This window comes from Lontra canadensis, unplaced genomic scaffold, assembly GCF_010015895.1.
Source record: "Lontra canadensis isolate GAN:19392208 unplaced genomic scaffold, GSC_riverotter_1.0 scaffold103, whole genome shotgun sequence".
Lineage (NCBI taxonomy): Eukaryota > Metazoa > Chordata > Mammalia > Carnivora > Mustelidae > Lontra > Lontra canadensis.
The window spans coordinates 5,696,077-5,721,283 of NW_022631097.1; the positions used below are offsets into that span (position 1 = coordinate 5,696,077).

Sequence of the window (25,207 nt, forward strand, 5' to 3'; positions counted from 1 at the left end):
AAAACTTTGGGCTGACAGCTTGGGATGTGATCTGGTTCACCTTCTGATAGAAGAATGAGTCTTTACCAAGTGACTGTGTTTGGATATAATCCAGACCCAAAAGAACACTCTGGTCTTTGGCTAGCCTGTAGAAGAAAAACATCAAAATGAAGCAAATTACCACATATCAGTTTCCATGTGAAGCTATATGTGTGTAACTATAGCTGAAGGAAAGTGAAATTTGAAAAAAAAAAATGATCGCCTCTCCTTGTAACTGAGACTCTATTAGTAAGAAGTGCCACAGAGCTTTAGTGAAGATGCTAGAAGATTTAGTGAATTATTGGTATCAGCCACACTCCATTTCCAAAGTCTGTTTCTTCTCAGCCCTCCTGTGTGCTCCTATTGTTAGTTGGATCCTTCTTCCCTAGTCTTCTCCAGACACCTTATGGTTTCGAGAGGTGGTAATCAGGAACAAAATCCTTTCCCATAGTCTGGGACCCTCATCACCTTCCAGACCGAGTGACTGGAGCAGCCTGACACACCGGCCAGCAGTTGTTTTTCTTAGTTGTATTGCTGCTTTAATTGGCCACAGTTCTCTTCATCTGTCATGCAAACTCTTAAAACTCATACGAGAGTAATTTTCCCCACCTTCTTTATTGCGGGTTATTTTCTCTCCGTGGGGCACACTGCGGGTGATTAGGCCCGTGCCCTCTGGTCTGCTCCTCTGCTTGCTTTCTTCAGCACACAGTCCTTTGGTGAGTTTGTGCAGGCTGACCGATTGAGTTACACCCTAAGGAATGTGGAACCTGGTTCTCAGCTGCAGGATGTCTTTCCCGAAAGTTCTTGTACTGCGAGGCCTGCTTTGAGGATTCACATGTGTATATTGGCTTACAGCAATATTAAAGCTTTCTCCCCACAGTAGATGGGTAAGTTACTTAAGGAATATGAGGTAGTGCTCTCACGGGGCTGGGAGCTAACGGCTAGCCGATGGTATGGCTGGGTCCTTTCTGGTTGGTTTCACGTGCATTTATGACTTTCTTTTAAACCCAATAGTCTTTCCTTGGACTTAAAGGGGAAGTTCTTATTGCAATGAGAGAGATTCTGTGGTTATTTGCTGTAAAAGGTTGGAAGCTCTAATACTGTAAACCATAAAACAAGCAAGAAGAGGAAACATTAAATTGATCTCCAAATATTCCATTTGATGGGACATAAATTGAGAGCAAAAGACCACAAACAGAAAAATGATGTGCTAATAGTGCAATTTGAGGTTGTTTTAGTAATGTGTGTAGGGTGAAGTAGACAAAAAGACTAGGAGGGAGGCTCTGTGTGAACACATTGCCCTTGGGCATGAAGCTTGTAGGTACTGTGGTGTCCAATGTGAGGCTCTGGTTGAGAGTATAGGTGAGCATTTCTACTTTGTCTCAACATCAGGCCTGGGTGTATGGGCCACAGCTGGTCCTTGTGCTGGTTAAGTCCTCTCTACACAGAGGATTCTCAAAAGGCTTGATTTGGTAGGAGAATAATATACTTCTGCTGGATTTAGTGTGTACGTGTATATGTGTGTGTGTGTGTGTGTGTGTGTGTGTTAGTTTGTGTGTTTACTCCTTGTTTCAGTCTACAGATTTGTATTTGATTCTTGTCATTAGAGCACTGAAATGACTGTAGGTATGAGTCCTCATCTCAACTGAATTGCCCAGAAAGTATTCCTTTCGTATAATCTGTAAGAGGGACATGTGCAATTATAAGTGGCAGCATCTGGGAAAGCATGTTGTGATGTTCCTTGTTCAGAAAAAACGATTACACTTACCATGATGAGCCCTGAGTAATGTGTAGAATTGTTGAATCACTATACTGTACACCTAAAACTGATAGGGTTCTGTGTTAACATTACTAGAATTAAAATTTAAAACTTGATTAAAAAAAAAATAAGACACACTAGCGTGTGTAGGAAAAAAAAAAAAAAAGAAATGGTCACCATTTTGGAAAATGGCATATTGAATCATCATTTCCTTTTTTAATTGTGAGTCTCTGATCATGCTTGATTTTTGTGTCCAATTGCTAGGCCGTGGGCCAAACACAGCCTACAGTAGTGTTGTGTTGGGATAGCCCTATAAATATTGGTAGGTGGGACAGACATTTCCCATTTGGCTACAGACCCCACCACTCCTTAATGTTGCCACTGTACCTTCATTACCTGTCTGGTGCTCTGAGGTCATTTATCTGCCTGGTACCCAAAGCCCATTTTCAAATTCTTCCTCAAGCAGAAGCAAATAGATAGTAAAGCATACCTCTGTTCAATGTAGATTGTGTTTTGTCTCTCTGGCTGTCTTCTGACAATGGTTTAAAATGAGCAGGGAAATACTCAAAATTGCTAACAAATAGATTAAGAAGGTTTAGGGCCAGGATTATATATTAACTGCCTAATTAGCCCATAAGTCTGTAGCATTGATCTTGATGACTGAGTTGAGCAGAGTGGGAAAGCTTGTATATTTCCCGTTTCCTGAGTGAACAGTCCTGGTATTGAATGATTCTGGTTTAACCTTTTTCATTCTCACTGGAAACATTGTTGCTTCTAGGTTTCCCTTACTCCTCAAACTATTGCTAAATTAACGTGGGCTTTAGAAACCCCTGAAAAGTCATCTCCATTTCACATACTTCTTGTATTTGTTCTCTTGAAAGTGTTGATCACAAGACAAGCTGAAGTCTGAGCCCGGATGGCATTGATCTGATTGATTCCTCTGTGTGCTCTCTCTGTGGCCATGGGCCTTCTTCTGGAAAGACCATATCAAGTTCGTCCACTGTTGTGAATGAAAATAATCAGCTGGCGAAAGCATAGAATTAGAAACCTCTTGGTATATTTATTTCTGTGTCTCAAGAATTCTGATTTAAAGCAGACTTTATTTCAAGTGATGTGAACAGTAGGTTGTTCAGGAGTCTCGGATGAATCAATGTTTTCTTCCCTCCTCTCCAAGAAAATCTATTTAAAGCAAAGGTCAAATCTGTGCTGGATTTAGAACCGATTAAATGTAAGTCTGGAGAACAGAGCCTCTTCTTTTTTATTCTCTACATAGTTTCAAGCACTAGGGACACTCTGGTCTTCTGCAGATCATCATTTCGCACATTTTTCTGGTGTCTGTAATTTTTTTGTTGTTGTTCCAGGGGATGGAGTGTTACCTGTAGCCTTTATACCTAGTGAATTTGAGCCCTTCTGAGCCTTTAGGTTTAGGAAATTTAGAAGTAACTTAGACCTTAGCAGTTGTCTTGGAGGAGTGTATTAGGCTTTAAGTTGTATCTGAGAAGGTTGTATTAATGCATATGTTAATGTGCCTTATTTAATTAACATGCTCAGAAATTGAACTACTGTGTCTATCCTTCCTCTCTGTCCCCTTCTTTCATCCCTCTGGCCTTGTCTATCTCCATGAAGATTGTCAAGCTTTGCCCATATTACCAGCCCCCACCCATGGCCTTCACATTGTTACCAGACCCTGTACACTCTACCCCTGAAAAGTCTTCAGGCCTCTCCTTCTTCAGTGCAGGCCTTGCCACAGGTGTGGGTGTTGGCATGGGGTCTGAACTTGTCCCCCGCTTCCCATGGCCTTTTACTCAAGAAAGATTTGGACAAATAAGTGCCCTGAGGGAAATAAGGCAGGAGAGGAAAAAGCATGTGCCCAGGGGAGTGTGATTTTAAGCGGGGTTGCTGAGGAGGATCTCATTGGGAAGAGGGGAGGAGCCACTGGAAATCTCTTGCCTCTGCTGAGCATTCCAGTATTAAGGGCTGGAAGACAGCAGGAGGGTGTGTTTGAGTTACACCAAGATGCCAGGGATGATGTGTTTGCAGCACCTTACAAGACAACCAGTTGGAGATACCAAGTTAGATGGTGGATATTAGGGTCTGGAATCTGGGGAAGAGGTTCTACCTGGAGATACACATTTGTGAGTCTAATGTATTTAAGGACATAAGACCAGCTGAGCTCCCCAAAGGTACAGACAGGAAAGGGCCTTGGACTGAGCACTGAATTGTTTTTCTTATAGGATTCAGAAATTCAGCTTTCTTTTTTTTTTTTTTTTTAAGATTTTATTTATTTATTTGACAGACAGAGATCACAAGTAGGCAGAGAGGCAGACAGTGAGAGAGGGGGAAGCAGGCTCCCTGCTGAGCAGAGAGCCCGATGCAGGGCTCGATCCCAGGACCCTGGTGTTGTGACCCGAGCCAAAGGCAGAGGCTTGAACCCACTGAGTCACCCAGGTGCCCCGAATTTCAGCTTTCTTAATGCAGGATTTCCCCCATGGCCCCAGCCCAGCTGTCCTGAATGTCTCTAAGTGTTCCTCTCATAAACACCAACAGGTAAGGACAGTTGTCAAGCTGCCGTTCTTTTGCAGAGTTGTCTTCTTTGACAGAGTGCCCTTTGGTCCATCCCTAACCTCTGCTTAGCATTCCAGTATTAAATTTTCCTTTTGGTAGTTTTTCCTGCTCTCCATCTTGTACATTATTATTCTTTTCTCAGAGTCCTCCATAATAGTACTTAACCTGGTTTTTCATTCATGTGCACCTGGGGTGGAAGGCAGGGGGTTCTCCATCTTTCTGTCCCCAGTACTTTGATTATCACCTGCATGGAACAGCATAGCATTTGTAGGATTGAGTTTAATTTCTTAAGGTTCACAAAAGTGGTTTCTGTTTTATATTATACACATACATGCATATGTATGTATAATATATATTTATTGTTATATACATATATATACATATTTGGTGTAGTATATAATAATATTTTGTAAAAAATATTTTATATTTTTATGCCTGTTCTCTAGTATATCAAATATATAGTGTGTGTATGTGTATGTATATATATATATGTGCATGTGTGTATATATGTATTTTTTTCCCCAGTAACTTTTCATCTCTTCTCTCAAGCATTTAGCACTAAGGCTTAGGAGCCCGAAAATGTGTACATGAAGAAAGAGATCTCATAGGCACATTCCAAGTTATTAACTCTATCCAATATGCCATCTTACTCAACGTTTTCAATACCAAAGCTGACACTTTATTTTTCCCTATAGAAATGCTAGCCATCTGGAAAATGTGTGTGTGTGTGTGTGTGTGTGTGTGTGTGTGTGTGTTAAAGGTGAAATCTCTACAGAAAGCAATTTAAGAAGCTTCAGGAAATCCTCATCCCTCTGGATAGCTTTCAGGTTTTAAATCTGGGAATTTGTATGTTTTCTCAGTATTACTAGTTTAATTTTAGGGACCGAACTTTCATCCACTGGCACGATGCCTGTGTTAGCAACAATCAATGACAACCCTAATGAGAATCTGGGCAAGTCCTCCAGTTGTGTCCCATTAGAAATTAAGAAACGCTGTGCTCACCGAGCTGGGAGGCTATGACACAGACCCACAGAGCCCGGGACATGGTGGGAATGCTAACAGAGCTGTGTCTCCGTCACCACAAAGCTCTGGCTTGCCCTAGTAATTTTTATTCCCACTTTTAATGGAGGGGTGGTTCAGAGCAACAGAGCAGCGTGCACCTGGTGGCCATTGATGCTGGGCATTCTGATACTGGCGAGGGGATAGGGACTGGGAGGCATCATGGCCAGCATGTATTCGTTAGGTGGAGCTGGGTGTTGCTTTGCAGGAGCACGGGTCTAAGGTTCCCAGGTACCGCAATTTTTCAAGAGAAGCTGGGTATCAAAGTTTTCACGTGAAATCACCTGGCTTTTAAATTTTGGCTGCAAAAGTGGTTTTGTTTTTTGTTTTTTGTTTTTAATATGGGATTGATTACCTAAACTCAACCTGTTGATTTTATTTCCTGGCTGTTGGGACTTTTTGTCCACTTAAGCATAAACTGTTATGCTTCTGCCCATAAAGCCAGTCTTGGTCTTCCTGAGACCCATCCTGTCCAGCTCCTGATGGACTCCTCCTTCCTAAACCCTACCTGCCTGTCTTCCATGGCACATACTACACGGCGCGTGTCAGGTGTCTTCTTGGCTTCATCCCTGTCGCCTCACTAACATGGAAGCTGCTTAAGACAGGCCTTGGCCGCTCCGTGCTGGCTGCGTCCTCATCGCTGGCATCCCACGGCTTCTTCCTGTGTGAGTGGTCCTCCAGGCTGAGGTCTCACATGCTTTAAAAAACATGAATAGAAGGCCACTGTCCCAAGGCGAGTGCGGTGATGTGCAGAAGGGACCAGCAGAAGCAGAGAAGAGATGATTACCACAGACAGTGAGCGATTGTTCTGGCCAGGGTCAGGAGTTCAGGAAGCAGCAAATAGTCCCCAAACAAGGGGTGGCAAGCATTTTCTCAGCACCTGCTGTATGCTGAGTGAGTTGTTTGTTTGCTTTTTTCACCCAGAGGGAGTGGTAAGGAAACTACCCAAATGGCTTCTTTTTCCATTCTTCAACCAGCATTGATTGAGAGGTTATATGATCCACAAAGGACAAGGGATGGCTGCCGGATGTTCCCTCAGCACTCTGCAGACACTGACGGGGGTGCAGGAGGTGGAGGGACTTCTGAGGAGCGGTGTCCCTGGAGAGCGGTGCCGGGTGGTCTGGGGTCCCGGAGGTTCCCTAATCCCCCACGATCCCTTCAGGCTTCCTCACCCGTCTCACAGGGAATGGAAGGTTGCTCTTGAACCAAAGAGCCAACTCTCTGTACACAAAAGTCAAAATGAAATATCTTCTGACCCCCCAAACACAGGCTCCTGCCCCTCCCCCAGTCCTCCTCTGTCCCTTTCCCAGCAACGTGCCTCCTTCGCCTACCAGGCCAGATATCCCCATATCCTTTCTCACCCTCTGACCATTCACCAGGCACTGTGTCTCCTTCTTCTGAAATGTATTTCTTGGTTCTGTCTCTGTCACCCCAGTCAAAGGTTAGACTGTCATCGTCTGAAGGCTTCTTGCTGTTCTGTTTCGCAGTCCAGTCCATCATCTCGACTGCTGGTGGCCAAGCTTCCACCTGTGAACACCCGAGTGCAGTATCTGTATACATAGAAGCCTCTGCCTGTTCCCTGTGAGCTCTGGCAGGATGTGCAAATGCTTCCTGTCCTGTCTGCTGTCCGCCCAGCCCCCCACCCCTAGCACCTTCCGAGCTGTGCCTGGGGTTCCTCATGCCTTCTTGGCTGGCATCAGCTGCTAAGGTATCACTCCATGTGCCAGACATGCAGTGGTCTCGGACTATGGTGTGCCCTCCTCCCTGTGGCTCTTTGCTTCCCTGGAGGCCTCTCCACGTCTAGAAATCTGGGCACAAAATACGCTCTTAATGGCTAAGGGTTAGGTAAAGGATTTTTTTCTTTGCTCTATATTTCTGTGTAAACCTCTATCTTGGCAACCTTTAATCTATGCCAGCCTGGTTAGAGACGAGAACAGCGAGGTATATTCTAGCCTGACCCCGAGCCCACCCTCCCCTCCCCTAGTTGGTTATGGATTCTGCACAATATGGGGGAGCCTCCTGGCCCATTGTATGTGCTGAGGGTTCCTCCTCGCTCATCTACCAGTGTGGCGGTCTCCTGCAGAAATGGAACTTTTTCTACACCTTTTGCTTATTTATTTAGTGTTATTTTAAAAATCTGTATCTATATAATAAAGTATGCCACTGGCTTTACTGACTGGAGACTGTCATTTAGGAAATATTCCCAGTTTTAAATGTGCTAACAGTGTTCCACATAAACATAAAATTTTTCCCTAAATAGCAGAGGATTTGTATACAGCTGCTCTTTACTCTCACGTAACTCTCTCTGTACTCCCAACTCCTACTGATTCAAGGAAAATTGAGGAGGTCCCATTGGCAGGTGCTTGCCAGAACCTGCCTGTGGTGGCTCAGCAGCAGCCTGGGGACTGTGGGTGGCGGCCAGTCTCAGCGCTTCGTGTACAGTCTTTTTACTTCAGTAGGTACTAGTGGGGAGCCCAAGATCGCATTTTCTTCATGTGGCTACAACCTTCCATGTGCTGTGTTACTCCCTCACACAGCCTGCGGCTGCCATACATGGATTTGGGATTTTTTTTTTTTTTTAAATGATCTGCCTTCCCTGTCTCTTTCAGAACTCTTTTTTTTTTTTTCTTTTTTTTTACTGTTTCATTTGTTGTTTGCAGAAGTTAAACACAGTCTGGGCACATTTTCATTCCTCTAAGAGTCAAGAACATTTCAAGAGTAAGTGCAGTGGCTGTATTATTGAAATATCATAGGCAAATCTTTAAGTCCTTAAGAGCAGGAAATTAACTAGGATTAGTATGTTCATTTTTTTTACTAGCATCTATAAGGGGTTCTTCAAAAAGGGAACATATGTTTTGTAAGAAACTGGTTTTATTATTCGGCAAATAAATAGTTCAGGAATGGAAAAGACTTTACATTACTTCTGCTATGCTTTCTGTGATGACATAACAGACACCAGCAGTTGTCACTGTGAGCCAAATGTAGATCTTGGGTTTGCAGCTGGTAGTTTATCTTTCTGTGTGAGATCAATAGCACTCTATTTTCATTTGCTAAAATTTATCTGATATCCCTAATCACGTAGTTCATTAAAAACTCTGCAAATTTTAATTGTCTAGAGATTATCTTCTGCAGTAGTTTCTTTTTAAATTTATAAACTTGGTCACCATTGTGTTTGGTCTGGGTACTTTATTATAACTCCAGGAACCAAATAGATTTAAAAAATAGTGCAGTGGCTATATCATTGATACGTTGAAAGTTAAAAATTTAAATCCCAAAAGGTCAGATAATTAATTAAGCTGAAGTGGTTGTTTCATAGTAAAATTATTTCTAGTTAGTGTGATGCCAACCGTGGCAGTGAGTCACTGTGTTTCCGAAGTATACAGTAACTCCCAGAGATCTAGTCTGGACAAATGTGTGACAAGCAACTGTTCCATGGAATTATGGAGGGTCATTTTATACAGCAGCTGACTGATCACTTACATATGCTGATTTTGCTTTCTTCTTTCAGGAGGGTCACACTGAGAAATTGTTTTCTTATAGAAAAAGGGTTATCTACTTTAAAATTCTACTTTTTAAAAAAATATATTTTATTTATTTATTTGACAGAACGAGCGCGAGAGAGAGACAGCGAGAGAGGGAATACAAGTGGGGGAAGTGAGAAAAGGAGAAGCAGGCTTCCTGCTGAGCAGAAAGCCCAAAGCAGGGCTCCATCACAGGACCCTGTGACCATGACCCAAGCCGAAGGCAGATGCCTAACAACTGAGCCACCCAGGAACCCCAGAATTCCACATTTTTTTAAAAATTGCAAAAAAAAATTTAAGATTCATAGTCAAGATTGGAATAGCAGTGCTTCCTAAACATACACATTATTTTTGAGATCTTGTATACAGCTGTTCAGGAATATATTTATTTAGCATGTAAAAGGATTCCTAGTGCTGAAATCAAAATCTAGTTTTTTGAAAGAAAATTAAGTAAGCCTAGTAGCTTTGCTATGTAATATCCTTCATGAAAAGGAGAGTACATATTTTCAGGGAATTTTTTGACCTCAATGACTTGAGCTTACTCACAACTGTTAGTCAAATTGTCTTTGGATAAAGGGCAGTGATTGCATGTTTTCAGACTTTTTCTAGGCTCAGGAGGCTTTGTGAATAAAGAGTCTCGTGCTCTTTTTTCCAGTAAATGACACTTGCTCATTAATAGCAGCTGCCAATTTTCCCCTATTCCCCACCTCCTAAATCGCTCTTCTCACACTGCCTAGGATGCCTTTTCAGGAAAATGTACGTCTTTTAGAGATGTGAGATATACAAGGAAGTTGAAAAATAGGATATCGCAGCTCTCCTGTACAGAGGGTCTTGGGGCTCCCTTGTGTACACAGTGTTTTTGGGTTATCAGCCTACACAGGAATGGCCCCCATGTACTACCTGCATTATTCCACCTCGCTTACTTGTATGTCTTAAAATCCCAGCAGACAAATTCATTTAATTTGTAAGCATTAGAAAATACTTAACACCCATTAGCCATCTGGGAAATGCAAATTCAAACTACCAAATCCAACACAGCACACCCATGGGAATGGCTAGAATCACACAGACTGATGGTGCTGGTGTTGACAAGGATGAGGACCATCCAGGACCGGTAAGAAACCGAAATGCCACAGCTACGTCCCTTTGTTAGAAACAGTCTCGCTGTCTCTGTGAAATTAGACTTCCACTTACTCTGCGTGTCTGTTGGGGGCATGACAAAGTAATTCCAATCTTAGGTATCTCCCCAGGAAAGGATAGGAGCATATGTCTGTGGAAAGACCAGTATACAAATATTTATAGAATTATTCATAATATCCTAAAACCAGAAACAACCAGATGTGCAATAATGGGTGAGTGAATTAAACAGATTGTGGTATATTCATACAGTGAATTATCACTAAGGAACAAAAAGGAATTGATAAGCACAGAAATACCAGACAGATCTCAAAGCCTTAGGCTAAGTGAATAGGCCAGACACAAAAGACTGTAAAGTCTGATTCTGTTTATATGGCATTCTAGAAAAGGCAGAACTACAGTGACCCGAGTGAACTGATGATTGCCAGGGACCGGGTGAGGGGGATGGGTTTTCCTGCAGGATGGCAGGAGGGAGCGTTTTGGGGTGATGGAAATGTTCTGTGTCTTGGTTACGCAGGAGGTTACAGGACTGCACACCTTTGCCAAAACTCATTGAACTGTGTATTTAAAATGACTCAACTTTAAATTTTTTTTTTTTATTTGACAGACAGCGATCACAAGTAGGCAGAGAGAGAGAGAGGAGGAAGCAGGCTCCCTGCTCTGCAGGGAGCCCGATGCGGGACTTGATCCCAGGACCCTGAGATCATGACCTGAGCCAAAGGCAGAGGCTTAGCCCACTGAGCCACCCAGGCACCCCTAAAATGACTCAACTTTATTTTGTGTTAATTGTAACTCAATGAAGATGATTAACCAAAGCATAACTTCTGTAGAGCTTATATGTTACTGAGAATTCAGTAAATTGGGCAATCTGCAAATATAAATAATTTTTAAAATCAGAAATAGAAACATTCTGTGGGAGGTAGAGATGGCTAGTGTAGAGAATGCCTGATGGGGTGACAGTAGAAGGTGACCAGAGGGTACCAGACAGGTGTTTGGTGGCATCAGTTTATCTCTTAAAAAGGCTTGCTCGATGGCTGTGAGATAGCATCCCATCTTCCTTGAAATTATTAAGTATCATAGGAAATCCTTGAAGCATTACACATTTAACAGATATTCCTCTTACTTTTTAATGAACTTTAGAGATATTCATAGATTAGAACAAAGCAACATCTAGAGCAAAAAGATACCAGCTCCGCTGGCACCAACAGCTGTCAGTAGGGGCCATGAAGAATTCTCTTGTTTTCAGCCTCCACCTCCTTTATATGCCTCTTATGGGTTTGCTGGATTTGTGCTCTGTCTTTAGCTTTACAAATTTTTGAGTCCTCTAGGATTTATAAATGCAAAAGTATTGAGAGTGTTGATGCTGTCAGGAAAGAGGTGTGATTGTACCGGAAAGGAAAATAATAGGGCAAAAATGGAAGTGGCCGGAATAAGGAGAATGGTGCTGTGGCTGGTCTGGGAGCCTGGACGCTGGGGATGATGGGAGGAATGGTAGAACGTAGTGGTGAGAGAAGGCAAGGGGACAAGAAAAAGAGATGACTGGAGCGGAAGAACAACAAAACCATTTTGAACCCATGGTCTAAAGGATGAGCATTATGGTTAGATACTCATTAGCCCAAGGTTAATTCAGGAGAAGGGAGTTTGCTCGCGAAGGCCAAGTAAGATTTGGCTGAATTGCCGCTCATGAAACTTGAACTGTCCGGCTTTCAGCATCGTCAGCTCTGAGCCCGTTGGAATTTGCAGAACATCAAAGTGGGGTCTGAGGCAGCTGCTGCTAGCTCAGCGTCTAAGAAATTCCTTTTGACACTGCCAAGCTCGTGGAGGGAGAGGATCACCTGCCTGACAGATTTCAGTGTTGCTGGAGTGGTTTCATTTTGAGGAAAGATTCCTGCTACCTACAGATTGGTAAACAGTCATCCAGATTCTAGAAATCTTCATCTTTCCCAGTTTATTAAATCTAGAGTAACTCACTGTAGAACCATCTTGAGGATCCCATCTGTGCGGAAAGTTGAGCAGGTTAAACTTAACTCTACTTCTGGTGAACCTCAAGTCTGTGAGCAGACGAACAACCATTTCCCGAGCTCAAGGGTGGCTCTGTCTATGGTGTTTACATGATTTTGTTTAAAAAGCTGGGAATGCAGAGGCAGTTGCTGAGCTTCCTGGTAAAAGATGCAGGGTTCCCATACAGCACAAGCAAGGGAGAGGGGAGTGTTCGGCGTGGCTGTGGAACAGTCTAGAGTTGCACCTTGCTCACTTTGGCTGTAAATCGTGCGTGTTTTTAATTGTGAAGGAAAATAAAATTGTAGGACACATATGAATACCTGGAAAAACATTTTTTTTTTAATTAACGCCTAATAGGGAAATTCTAATGAAGGACTTTGGAATGTTCTGTATCTTTCTGGGAGTAGAACTCCCGGTCCCAACTCCCTATGCCCCTCATAACAGCTAAGTCCATTGTAACTTGCAGTAATTGGTTTTTTATTAAAATAAGAGACTGCAGTATAAATTTTAGCAATGAGGCTAAAGAGGCATTAACAGGCCCTGGGATCCAGCCACAATTTGTAACATCGTTCCTTTGGGAAAATAGATTCTAAGAGCCCAATAACTAACTTACAAATAGACATTTGAGTCATAGTCCATTGGAGAATAAGGAACTGTTTGTGGTAGTAATACCTTCGATCGGCTTGCTTGAGAACTACACAGAAGGGACCTATATTCTGCCACATGTGTGTAGTGAACCCAGCTAGTCTGGGTTGGATCAAAGATTATTGCTGAGTGGGCACTGGAAGCCCAGGAATTAAAACCAAAGTAGAGGCTGGAGACAAGTCAGGGGTGCAGTTAAGAGGATGGATCTGCAGAGGTTTTAGTGGTAAGGGAGGTGTTCAGTCTTACAGGCAAAGGTGTGATTCTGTGCAGATGATGCGAGAGGAGAACAGGACAATCCAGGTAGGAACGGAGGGGAGGAGTAGAGAACACTGCAAGCAAAAGGAATAGGATACGTGGAAGAAGAAGGATCAACCACAAAACAGACTCTTAACTATAGAGAACAAACTGAGGGTTGCTGGATGGGAGGTGGGGGGTGGGGGAATAGGTGACGGGGATCGAGGAGGGCACTCGTGATGAGCACTGGCTGTTGTATGGAAGTGATGAATCGTTGGCTTCTACACCTGAAATTAATATTACACTGTATGTTAACTAACTGGAATTTAAATAAAAAACTTGGGGGGAAAAAAAAAGAAAGAAAGGAAAACGTAATGCAAAGTGTACCAGGAAGGGGGATGGCCCACGTAGCAACTTAGTAATGTTTGGTGCTCTCTGTGCAACCAGATAGCATGACTGCAGTGTTTCTAACAGCTGGCTGGTCAGCACAGCTTTGGGACATCATTTCACACCATGGTATCTCCCGCTCTAAGATGCCTTGTGCTGCCCATCCCTCCACGTGCTCTTCCATGTTTAGTACTACGCATGTATCTGTCCTGCAGTTACTACATTTTATTAGACAATAAACATGAGCGTGGTTGTTGCATGCTCTCTGTGCTCTCACGTTGTCGTGGTCACAAGCCTCATGTTTTAATCTCCATATCCACTACGCCAAGAGTAGTCGTGCCGTATGACCAGCGGGCTCGAGGAGTTGTCTTTTGTCTTTGCTCAGTCCGCTCTACCAAAAATACCATAGACTAGGTGGCTTCCAGAAATCGATTCCTTGTGGTTCTGATGGTTGGGAAGTCTGAGATCAAGGTGCTGGCAGGTCCACTGTCTGACAAGGGCTCTCTCTTCCTGGTTTATGGACTGGTGTGTTCCTGCTGTGTCCTCCTGTGGCTGGAGGGGCAGAGCGGAGTGAGGTGGGGAGAGAGAAAGGGAAGGGAGAAACTCTCTTATAGCTTCTTGTTAAGGGCACTAGTGATATTGTATAGTGAGTACTTCCCTGCTGTGATCTAATGACCTCCCAAAGGTCCAAATACCATCACACTAGGGATTAGGGTTTCAGTGTCTGAATTTTCGGGGGATATAAAGATTTCGTCCATAGCACTTTGTGGCCTGAAAGTAATTCATCTTAGTATCATCTGTGTTCCCCAGGCCACTGCGGGCTGTGGCAGTGGGGGCTGTCAGGAAGAGGGGGCCATGTGGGTGACTCTGTGTCCCTGCCTGCCCATGTTGAAATTCCAGCTCCCTTTCAGGTCCTTCCCTACACAAGTGATGGAGTGACTGACTGGGTGGGAAGGGGAAGATTGTATATGTCTCAGGAACCACGTTTCTGCCGTTCACAATCTCAGTGCTGGGCACCCTCCCTGCTCATGCCCCAGAGCCTCACACACCTGACAGGTGGGCAGCTGCCAACACTTGGGCTGAGGAAGAAGGGTCCAGTCCGTCTTCCTGAGAGGGCCAGAAATATCCCCAAATGGAGAAAGTACCCTTCATAATATCACTACTGCTGCATATCTTCATTTGTACTGTGCCCCCTTACAAAAACGCCACAGGTGGGGGGCTCCTTATCTCAGGGATCTGTATTCTTCAACCTTTCCCTCCTTAATTCCCGGGAGGGGGTGGTAATGGGAGTAAAGGACACTGGGCTAGACTGTGCCTCCACGACTGGCATGTTGGTCACAGACCAGATTGGCAGAGCTTGCCTCATCCTTTTGAGGAAAATATTTCTCAGGAGTTTTTTCTGTCCACCACGCATTGACCCCTGGCAAGCACACACCTCAGAATTGCCCGGACTTGTCTGAGCTCCCCGGTGAGCACACCCAGGAGGCCACACCGGGATTTCCCTGAGTGGGTGGGATTTTTTTTTTTACCCAGGTTCTAAAGGGCAGGCTGTTTGCACAGATAAGGTAAACATAGATGTTTTGTTTGAGATTCAGAATTATGCAACTAATTAAGAGTGAAAAAGTATAAAGTTTCCTTTATTTTTACTAGAAGTCAGTTTTTCTTTTTAGGACACTCTTCTTTCAATTATGCTTCTGTTATTACATTGACAAAGAAGGCATTGTCTGTGATGACATTTATCCACCGCCTGAAGTAGCACCACTGTGTATTTTCCTAGATGTAGGGAATTCTTCATGCATAAATAGTAACCAGAGGAATAATGGGCTTCATTGAGTGCTCATTATGTGCCCAGCCCAGTGTTAAGCAGGTGGCACCGATTAGCTCATTTGTTCGTAACAAAAAGTGCAATGAGGTACCTACTCTTAGCTCTGTTTTACACTTAAGACTTGCTGTTTAAAGAGGCTAAGTAATTTGCCCAAGGTCATAGAGGTAATAAGTAGAGAGTTGGGACCAGACTCTGGGCCATCGGAGCATAGAACAGGGCTCTAGACCATAGTTATGCCTCAAATACATCTTTCTCTTAAGTGTTGTCTCAAGTCTCTTGTTGAGAATGAAAACTGAGCATTAAGGCAATAGAACTTGTGCCTCCCTTTGTGATAGTAGCAGGTCCTCAGTTTAACTAGAGGTAGAAAGATTCCTGTCCGTTTGACATATTTCTTTAAAACGGTAATTTATGTTATCAGGTGGATAAATTATATGTAAATTTAGTTTAATAACCAAAGGACAGTTGTCCAGACAGAATAACTTCAGCAGACTTTTGTGCTCCCCTCATTAACTTAAACCATATTTTTTATTATGAGCTAAAAATTTCATTCTTAAATTTGAATCAGATATCCTAGTCATAATCATAAACCCACTTGGAAGTCAGACATACTTTATTTTTAATCCAAAAAATAATTCTGTGCTTTAATTGCATCCGATTAAGACATCACACCGAGGCACTTGTTTTGGCTGATAGTAATGTCTTAAAAGGTACTGTTTTAAAATGTTTAATTTGAGTAGATATTTTCTGTAACATGAAAAAAAATGATCAGTTTGTGTCTTCTGATGACCCAAGGGGAGAAGTGGTTTAATCTGAAGATCTCAGCAGAGGATAAAAATTAATCTTTTGTGTATATCCCCTAATACTGTTTGGAGGCTTTAAAGATTATCTGTGCAAGCTGAGAAATGTTTGCCATTTAAATTTTAGCAACTTTATCTTTTGAGAAAAAAAAAAAAACAACACCATCACACATCTGTGTATACGGAGTTTCCTGCTCAGGAGGCACCAAGAATAATATGTATGTAGTATAAAGGAGGAGGGAGAAAATGTCATAAGAACCTTAGCAATTAAATTTCCAATGGAGAAGAATTTGGATGTTCTAGTTCAGCCTAGACTGCAACCAGAGTAGGTTATTGTAAATATCAAATGTAAAAAACATTAATGGGGATGTTTTTACCCATAAAACAGACCTACCAGGCAGTTCGATGGAATTTTAATGTGCATTTATATATATTCACATGAAATTGAACTCTGCGTTTAACATTAGAATGGGCATGTTCTCACTTTAAGGAACTTTGGATTTTTTTCTTAAGTTCTGTTTTTGATGTACTGAACACATAATAACATGACCCCTCCCCCACAACTCTTGTTTCAGGCAACAAGGGCAGCCATTACACAGCACTGCACTGACCTTGGCAATCTGTTGGGCAAGGAGAATGACGTGGCCCTCATCATCGATGGCCACACCCTGAAGTACGCGCTCTCCTTTGAAGTCAGGAGAAGCTTCCTGGACTTGGCGCTCTCCTGTAAAGCGGTCATATGCTGCAGGTAGGCATGTGCAGGCTGTGTGGGGGTTCACATTCCCACACGGTTGTCTCCTGTGTTTTTATTTAAAAAGATAATGCATGGAAATTATAGGGGTAAAGTTTCATTTAAAAAGCAAGCAAAATAAAAATATTAGTTGAACTGTCCATTCACAGATTTGAGAGCAAGCAGTTAGTGGTTTTTACAGTTTTGTTTCTTATCTTCCAAGAAGATAAAAGAAGAGCCAGGACCTCTCTCCTGGAAGATTAACTGGAATAAGTCTGCCAGGAGCAGGTGTGGGAAGTTAGAAGAGCCCTTTGAACTTGGGTCCTTGGTTCTCCATATCTGAGCTCAACTTCCAAGACCTGTGGAATACACAGTTGTTATTTCTATTCAGTCAGGAAGGAGCTTTGGTTGGGTCTGTGCTATACCAATTTTTGGGTTAGGATCTAACCAGACAACTTTGTTGGGTTTTATTTTTTAAGTTTTTATTTTAATTTCAGCTACTTAACATACAGTGTTATATTAGTTTCAGGTGAAGAACATTGGTTGTTTTTTCATGAAATCTGGGAAGGTTTTTGAGGGTGGGCATCGCTACATTCCATTGACTACTGGCTGTGTGAGAGCCAGTTCTAATAGAGATTTGAGAGTCAGAATCATAAAGAAAAAAAACGGCTAGAAAGATCAGCAGTGCCACCCGTACTGTTCAGCAGACAACTTGAAAGGTGAGAGGAGAGCTGCCCATTACTGAAAGCACTGTGGTTAGACAGTACCTGGTACATGGTTAAAGGCACAATCCATACCATTGGGTTCATAATCTCATTTGTGCTTCCTCTTATATTTTATGGTTACACAGTTTTTGGATATTGTTTTCTCGGGTACTTTGTCAGAAGTCAGTTATCAGGATGCTTTTAAATTCCTCACTGCATTAATACTTTAGGAAGGCCTGTTGGGGATTCAATCATGGTCTGTTCAGAATAATGGCTGTCACATTGACAAGATGGTCTTGCTGTTTCTGCCTTACTCAAAGTCCCTAGTGACATCATCTGCGGTGCCTCTCTACCCAGACCTCTCATGACACTGCCTGTTTGGGATGGCCAGTAAGTCTGGGGGAGGGCTGTTTAGGGAAGTCTCTCCCTTGTCTCCCCAACCTTGCTCCCTACTCCCAGTGGTTCTTATTTGAGACCAAATGATTTGTTGCCATTTCCCCGTGAATACATCTCTGTATTCAGAACACTGAATGGTCTTCACATGATCTCTCTCATTTTACCCTCCTCTCTTGATCCCTTTTTGGAATTTGGAACATGTCATCAAAGGCCAAGGAGAGCTGTGGTGGCGGCTGGTGGAGGCTCCCTGGTAGAAAGGAATGGAGCTGTTGTGCTGTGGTTGTAGGATATTCAAGGACCTCGGGGGGGAAGGAACAAATTCACATGTGTCTGAAACAGTGAATGAGAACTTGATGTTACCTCTAAGTCGGGAAACTTGGTGCAGCTAAAAGGGACCTGGGATAGTGAGGAATGACCAAAACACCTGGAAATGAAAGGCTTCCTGGTTTTATCATGGTCTTGGTCTCTTCTTTTTTAACAACTTTATTGAGATATAATTCACATATCATACAATTCACCCAGTTAGAGTGTATAGTTCTATGGCTTTCAGTATATTCAGAGAGTTTTGTAACTTATCACTGCAACCAATTTTAGAATATTTTAATCACCCCCAAAAGAAACCTTCTTATCTATTATTAATCAATCCCCATCCTCCTTCACCCTCCCCAGCCTCCCTCAGTACTAAACAACCACAAATCTGCTTTCTTGTCTGTACACATTTACCAATTTGGGACATTTCATACGAATGCAGCTATATAAGATGTGGTCTTTCTCTGATTTCTTTCACTTAGCATAATGTTTTCAAGGTTCAACCATGTTGTAGAATATATCTACATCATTCCTTACCAGCTGAATAATATTCCATTGTATGGCTATACCATTGTTTGTCACCCATCTTGATTAGCTTTTGGATTGTTTATGCTTTTTGACCATTATGAATAATGCTGCTATGACGATTCATGTATAGGTTTTTTTGTATGGACATCTCTTTTCATTTCTCTTGGGTACATACTGAAGAGTAGAAATGCTGGGTCAGCTGCTTAATGTTTAATGTCTTGAAGAACTGTCAGACTGGTTTCCAAAGTGGCTATAGCCTTTTATATTCCCACCAGCAGTTTGTGAGTGTTCTAGCTTGTCTGCATCCATCCATTGGTTATTATCCGTCTCTTTCATTGTTTAGCCTAGTGGTTGTAAAGTGGTGTCCCATAGTTTTGATTGCATTTCCCTCATGGTTAATGTTGTTGAGCATCTTTTCCTGTGCTTATTGGCCATTTGTATATATTCTTTTTTTTTTTTTTTTTTAAGATTTTGTTTACTTGAGAAAGAGTGAGAGCGAGAATGAGAGAGAACGCAAGAGCGCACAGAGTGAGAGGGAGAAGCAGACTCCAAACTGAGCAAGGAGCCCTGCTTGGGGCTTGATCCTAGAACCTTGGGATCATGACCTGAGCTGAAGGCAGATGCTTAACCGACTGAGCCACCCAGGTGCCCCCATTTGTATATATTCTTTGGAGAAATGTCTTTTCAAGTCCATTTTTAAATTGGATTGTTTGTCTTTTTATTATTGAGTTGTACGAGTTCTTTATGTATGCTGAATATATGTGTCTTATCGGAAATACGGTTTACAAATATTTTCTCCCATTCTATTGGCTATCTTTTCATCTTCATGAAAGTATTGTTGACAGCACAAAAGATTTTAATTTTGGTGAAGTCCAATGTATCTGTTTATTCTTTCACTCTGTGCTTTGGTGTCCCGTCTAATGGCTCCCTTTTTTAAGTAGCTAATACTGTGCTTTCTTTCCTGGGCTCCATTTGGGCAGTTTAGTTCAGGGACATGCAAATGGCAAGAAGGGGAGGCGTTGTCGTGAAACACTCTTTTTTGGTAGTTTCCTCTGTGTCTGTGTTGTGAAGCTACTGAGTAGGTCCCTGATTTCTGTGAGGTCCTCAGCCCTAGAGATTATCACTGTCCCACCCAGAGCCAGAAGTCATGGTGAGGGAGTCCCTCTCCCTGCCAACTGTGAGTTGGTCAAGGGGCCATTTCCCTGACTTGTCGGTGAGCAGAAACAAGCAACAAGAAACAACATGGAAAAGTCTGGTAAACTGTAAATCAAAGCAAGCATGCTCTCACTTCATGGTTTTTCAAAGGGAAATCAAAACGAGTCCATTTGGATTCTCCAGGGAGAGCAGGAATGCCTTTAAGCCTTTACAGGAACACGTTCTTTGCTTGCCAGGTGCTTGATACTAAAGAAAAACATCTTTTTCCCTTTCTTTCTTTGGCTGGGCTTTGTGTGTCACATAAAGCTGTACACTCAAAGACTTCCCAGGAAGGAGTTCAAACTGGAATTGGCACAGAAAGAGGAAATTTCAAATTAAATACTGTTACTGTCTAAAAAATAGAAGCGCTAATTGAAAAAAGGAATCTAGGATAGTGTACTACTTTACCACTCCGGGAGACATTTCTTGGCTGGTCTCACACTCAAGATTTACCAAAAAAAAATAAAAATTAAAAAAAAAAAATTAACACATACTTTTTTTTTTTTAATAAAAACACTCGTGTACTTCAGATGTTGCTTACTATTCACTGAGAATTTAAACCTAAGTTAAATTTAATGTGACTTCAAACATAAGGTTGACCTTAATTCTTACTTTTCATCTTTAAAATGCAATCATTGTAAAGGTTACCCTTTTCTCTAATAATAGAAGAAAATAATTTCTTTTGGAAAATAACTTCAGTGAAATCATGAAGCTCTGTCGGCCATCAATATTGATTCAGAGACCGGTGAATGTTTTATAAAAACTGATAAATACTTCTAAGCTGAAACTGTTTTAGGCAGAAAATGGGGGAAATAATGTAAGAATTTGTTGAATAGTTTGCTGACATTAGACTCAAACAATTTAGCTAATTATATATTATTATACCCAAATATTTTCCATGTAGTTAAAATCCTAGAAAGGTCATAAAAAGGCCAGCAAAACAGGTACAGGTCAGTACTCTCCTGTGGCTTACTGTTGTAGCTGCCAGGCATATTGCCACATTATTTGTTGAGGTATAAACTGATTGGCCTAATGACATTTTTGTGGTAGGCTTGATATCTGTCCTGTATGTTCCTGGGTGTCATGGAATAGTGAATAAGAGTATATTACAGTTCTCGCCTCTCTTCTACTTCACGTTTCATGTGGGCCTCAACTCTTTGAAAGCATGGCCTCACTGAAGCTAACAGTCCCCATACTCTATGACCTCCATCTTGCCATATGCAAAAGAATCAATATTTTTATTGATTCCTCCTCAGCGGCTGATGTCAATGGCTCCCCCCACACAGGATTCTCTTCTATTTCTGTGGCACTTCTTTTTCCTCCTACGTATGTATGTTCCTTATGGGATCTTTTCAGCAGTCTTTGACATGTTATATTTCCAAGGTTTTACCTTTGGCCTTATCACATTCCCACCCATATCTTCCCCTGGGTGCATTCCATTTATTTTCATGGTTTCATTCATCTTCTGTATTAGTGATTCTCAACTCCAAGTTTACACTGAATCATCTAGAGAACTTACACAATTTGTTTTCTTCAAAAATTTAAATATGGGATTATACTATGACCCAGCAATCCCACTGCTAGGTGTGTAACCCACAGAATTAAAAATGGGTAATCAAAAAACTTGCATGTTCATGTTCATAGCAGCACTATTCGCAATAGCCAAAAGACAGAAACAACCCAAGTGTCCATTAATGGATGAATGGATAAACACAGTGTGGTATATCCATACAGTGGGATATTATTTGGATTAGACACAAAGAGGAAAAAGCACAGATACACATGCTACAATATGGATGAAGTTCAGATGCATAGCTGGTGGAAGAAGCTGTCACAAAAGATCACATATTACATGATTCCGTTCATAAAATAATCCGAATGAGTAAATCCATACAGACAGAAGGCAGATTAGTGGTTTCCAGGGCCCAAGGGAGGAGGAATGGGAAGTGACTGTTTAATGGGTGCAGGGTTTCCTTCTGGGATGATGGAAATGTTTTGGAAGTAGGTAAATGTGGTGGTTGCACAACATTGTGAATAGACTAGATGCCACTGAGCTGATACACTTTAAAAATGGCCAGTTTTATGTGGTGTGAACTTTATCTTAAAGGAAAAAAAAACCCAAAAACAAATGAAGGGTTCCGACCTGGGTTGGAGACCCACACCAGACTCCTTGCTCAGCGAGAAGCCTGCTTCTCCCTCTCCCTCTACCCCTCCCCCTGCTTGTGCTCTCTCTCTCAAATAAATAAATGAAAAAAAAATTAAGATTTTATTTATTTCTTTTTGTGTGAGAGAGATAGCAAGCATGAGTTAGGGGCAGAGGCAGAGGGAGAAGCAGACTCCCCACTGAGCAGAGAGCCCCGATGTGGCGCTTGATCCCAGGACCCTGAGATCATGACCTGAGCCAAAGGCAGACGCTTAACCGACTGAGCTACCTAGGCGCCCCATAAATAAAATCTTAAAAAAAAAAAAACCCACAAAAAACGAATGAATAAAAAAGTTCATCCATGTAAATGAATTATTTGTTGAATGAACAAAGCGAGAGGTTGAATGAAAGTCTCATTCATTCAAATGAAATCTTTGTGGAAAGAAACAAAAAGAGTCTGATTCCCAGGACAAGTAAATGAACCACAGGTGTGTAGCTCCACCTACATCCAAGACTTTTTCCCACTGACGTTCTTTTGACACTTTAAATTCGAGATGTATAAACAGAATTAGTAATAATGCCCTTATCTGTGTACTTCCTCTTTCCTTCTGGTTTCCTCCACTAGTTTTCTGAGTTTACTGTCTCAGATGATGATACCGTGTACCTCTCAGCTGCCAGAGCCTTTTGGAATGATTTTGGCATGATTTTGTATTTAAAGAGCCTGTAAGAGACTAAATCATATGAGTAGATTATTATATTGGGTCAGAAATTGCACTCTCAAATTTGTTGATCCTTGGTAAATATTGTCTTTGTTTTTATAAATGAACAAATTAAGGCCTCAGTAAAATTACATTGTTTTCCCTGGTAGTAATGGAGGCGATGTCAGTTTCTCCTGGATGTGAGCAGTGCCAGGCTGCGGCAGCTAAATCATCATCATGGATTTATTACTCTTCGTACTTGAGTTTCATATGAAGTTTTTGCTTTTAACCTATTTTTCAAACTGTAGAATTTGTTTAAACCTGTTTAGCATGTAGGATCTTTCTCCAAGAAGTCCTATAGAAAATGTGTAAACCATTTTATATATATTCAAGAAGGGGTTCTCTGTTCTCTCTTCGATGTGTCCTTGGAACCACCATCTTTCATGTTTTCCCATTTTTCCTTTTTCTTTGAAGTTCTTTAGCTTTGTCAAAATGGGGGTAAATTTTATAGGCACAGACTTGGGATGGCGGGGATGTGGGGGCTGTCTTTAACTTCTTGAGAACATTCGGAAATTTTAAAAGTTAATGTGTATCATCAGGAAAAGAGTCATGGAAGAATCATCAGGGTTCCCCTTGTGAGGAAGTTGGTTGATGGCCCCACCACAGTTCCCTGCAGACCCAGGTGCTGCTCTTTGTCCCCAGTGCCACCATATTAGCAGACATGATTTATGGCTGTATGTCTCCAGACAGGAGATGGAGTGGGAGGAAAACATCACAGCAGGGATTTCCACTGGATGTGCAAATGAAGGGCTTCAGAAGATATCATTTATTTTCTTGGATGTGTTTTGACTTCTGTCTTCCAGGGTAGATTCAAAGATAAACATGTGTGAACCTACTATGATATTCTAGAAATGCACTCAAGAGAAGAAAGCAAAATGAGCACAATGAATGTTTCTAAAAACATTTTGAGTTTATTTTTCTAACTTTAAGAGTGATTTATATCTCTTGTAGAAAAAATTAGAAAATTCAGATAAGCAAGAAGAAAGAAAACAGAATTCACAATTGCACCAATTAGAGTTCACTCAGGACTGTTAGCAATTGGTATTTAAATCTAGATCTTTTTCAGTTAAAACACTTTTTATTGGAAATGGGTTAGCTTAGTCACAATATATGAAATGAAAAGGGTTATAAACCTTTGAAAAGGGGAGCCTGGGTAGTTCAGTTGGTTAAGCATCTAACTCTTGGTTTTAGCTCAGGTCATGATCTTAGAGTCTAGGGTCATGGGATCAAGCCCCACACTGGTCTCCGTGCTCAGCAGGGAATCTGCCTGAGAATTCTCTCTTTCCCTCTGCAACCACCACCCGTCCAACTCAAGCTCGAGCTCATGCTCTCTCTCTTTCTCTCTCTCTCTCTCTCAAATAAATAAATCTTGAAATAAAAGGTTATAAAGGTTTAGTGTCTATGTCAAAGAGTAAGGTAAAATGTTTTTAAAAAGCTTGCTTGTATTCTTATATAAAAACACAATGATTAATCTATTCCTAGTTGTTGAATACTTGGGTTAACAGGGTTTTTTTTTTTAACTCTTATAAATATCACTGTAATAAGATTTTTATAGCTAAATCTTTGCAAAGGCATTTGATGATTTCCATAAAAAAAATAATGGATTCAAGAGCAAGCCATGCAGAAACTGGCAGAAAGGTTTGTACCCTTCACCTAAGAAAGTGAAGTTATTTGATTTGGAGTGAGAGAGCTGTGGTCAGTAGCTCCCTCCCTGCAGGGACAAATGTGTTCTCCTCCATGTAGTCAGCAAAGTCTGGGGTTTATTATCCTCACTAAGAATGGGGAGCAGTTAAGAGATTACTTTGTGACAGGATACATATAGGAGTAGAATCTGAAAAGAAATCAGCACAGCATTTTTATACACTGACAGTATATCATTTCACTCTTACACTTCTTTTCTGGACTCTCTTAAGCCTGTGACTCACTTAGCCTGCATCCAAAAACCTGTGATCATTCTTACCTTCAGACAGCATAGGGTAGAGGAGAACTGGCTCTTCTAATTTGTTCTCCACTCCAGCTCAGCTTTCTACATTAATGAGGCATGATGGGTAATAGACATCTCAGCACATTATGCGTTTTGTGTGTGGTATCTTTCAGCCCGTGAACTACATACAAGAACGATATCAAAACAGAGTTCAGACACACTAATTAGAATTGTACCACCGATTGTGTTTTGGTTGGCCTCTGCATTGGTAAGGGATCCAATCATATGCTTGCAAAAATAAAACTTTTCTTTGCTTTCTTTCATGATATGATTTCTCAGCATCATACTTGTTTAGTTACAAGTCAGCTTCCTCCGTTGACGTCTCATTCCAGAGAACATTATTAACTTGTCGAGGTTGTAAACCTATCCTTGGGTTGTTTGGATTACAGCTTAGCATGTTGGCCCATTTGTTGATTAAATGCAATTAAGGTAGAATTCATTCTTAGACAAGGTTTTGTTTTTTTTTTTTCATTTAGCCCTAAAATGAATGCTATTATTTGAATGATTGCAGCA

General features: G+C 41.6%; 1 protein-coding gene across 3 annotated transcripts in view; it reads left to right on the forward strand.

Annotated features, from left to right (window-relative positions):
* ATP8A2 (ATPase phospholipid transporting 8A2) overlaps positions 1–25,207 on the forward strand; it is a 587,617-nt gene that overhangs the window by 278,510 nt on the left and 283,900 nt on the right. For all 3 annotated transcript variants that reach the window (XM_032838223.1, XM_032838221.1, XM_032838222.1), the window contains exon 25: positions 16,524–16,696. In XM_032838223.1, the coding sequence (XP_032694114.1) occupies positions 16,524–16,696 (173 nt within the window). The remainder of the gene's footprint in view (positions 1–16,523; positions 16,697–25,207) is intronic.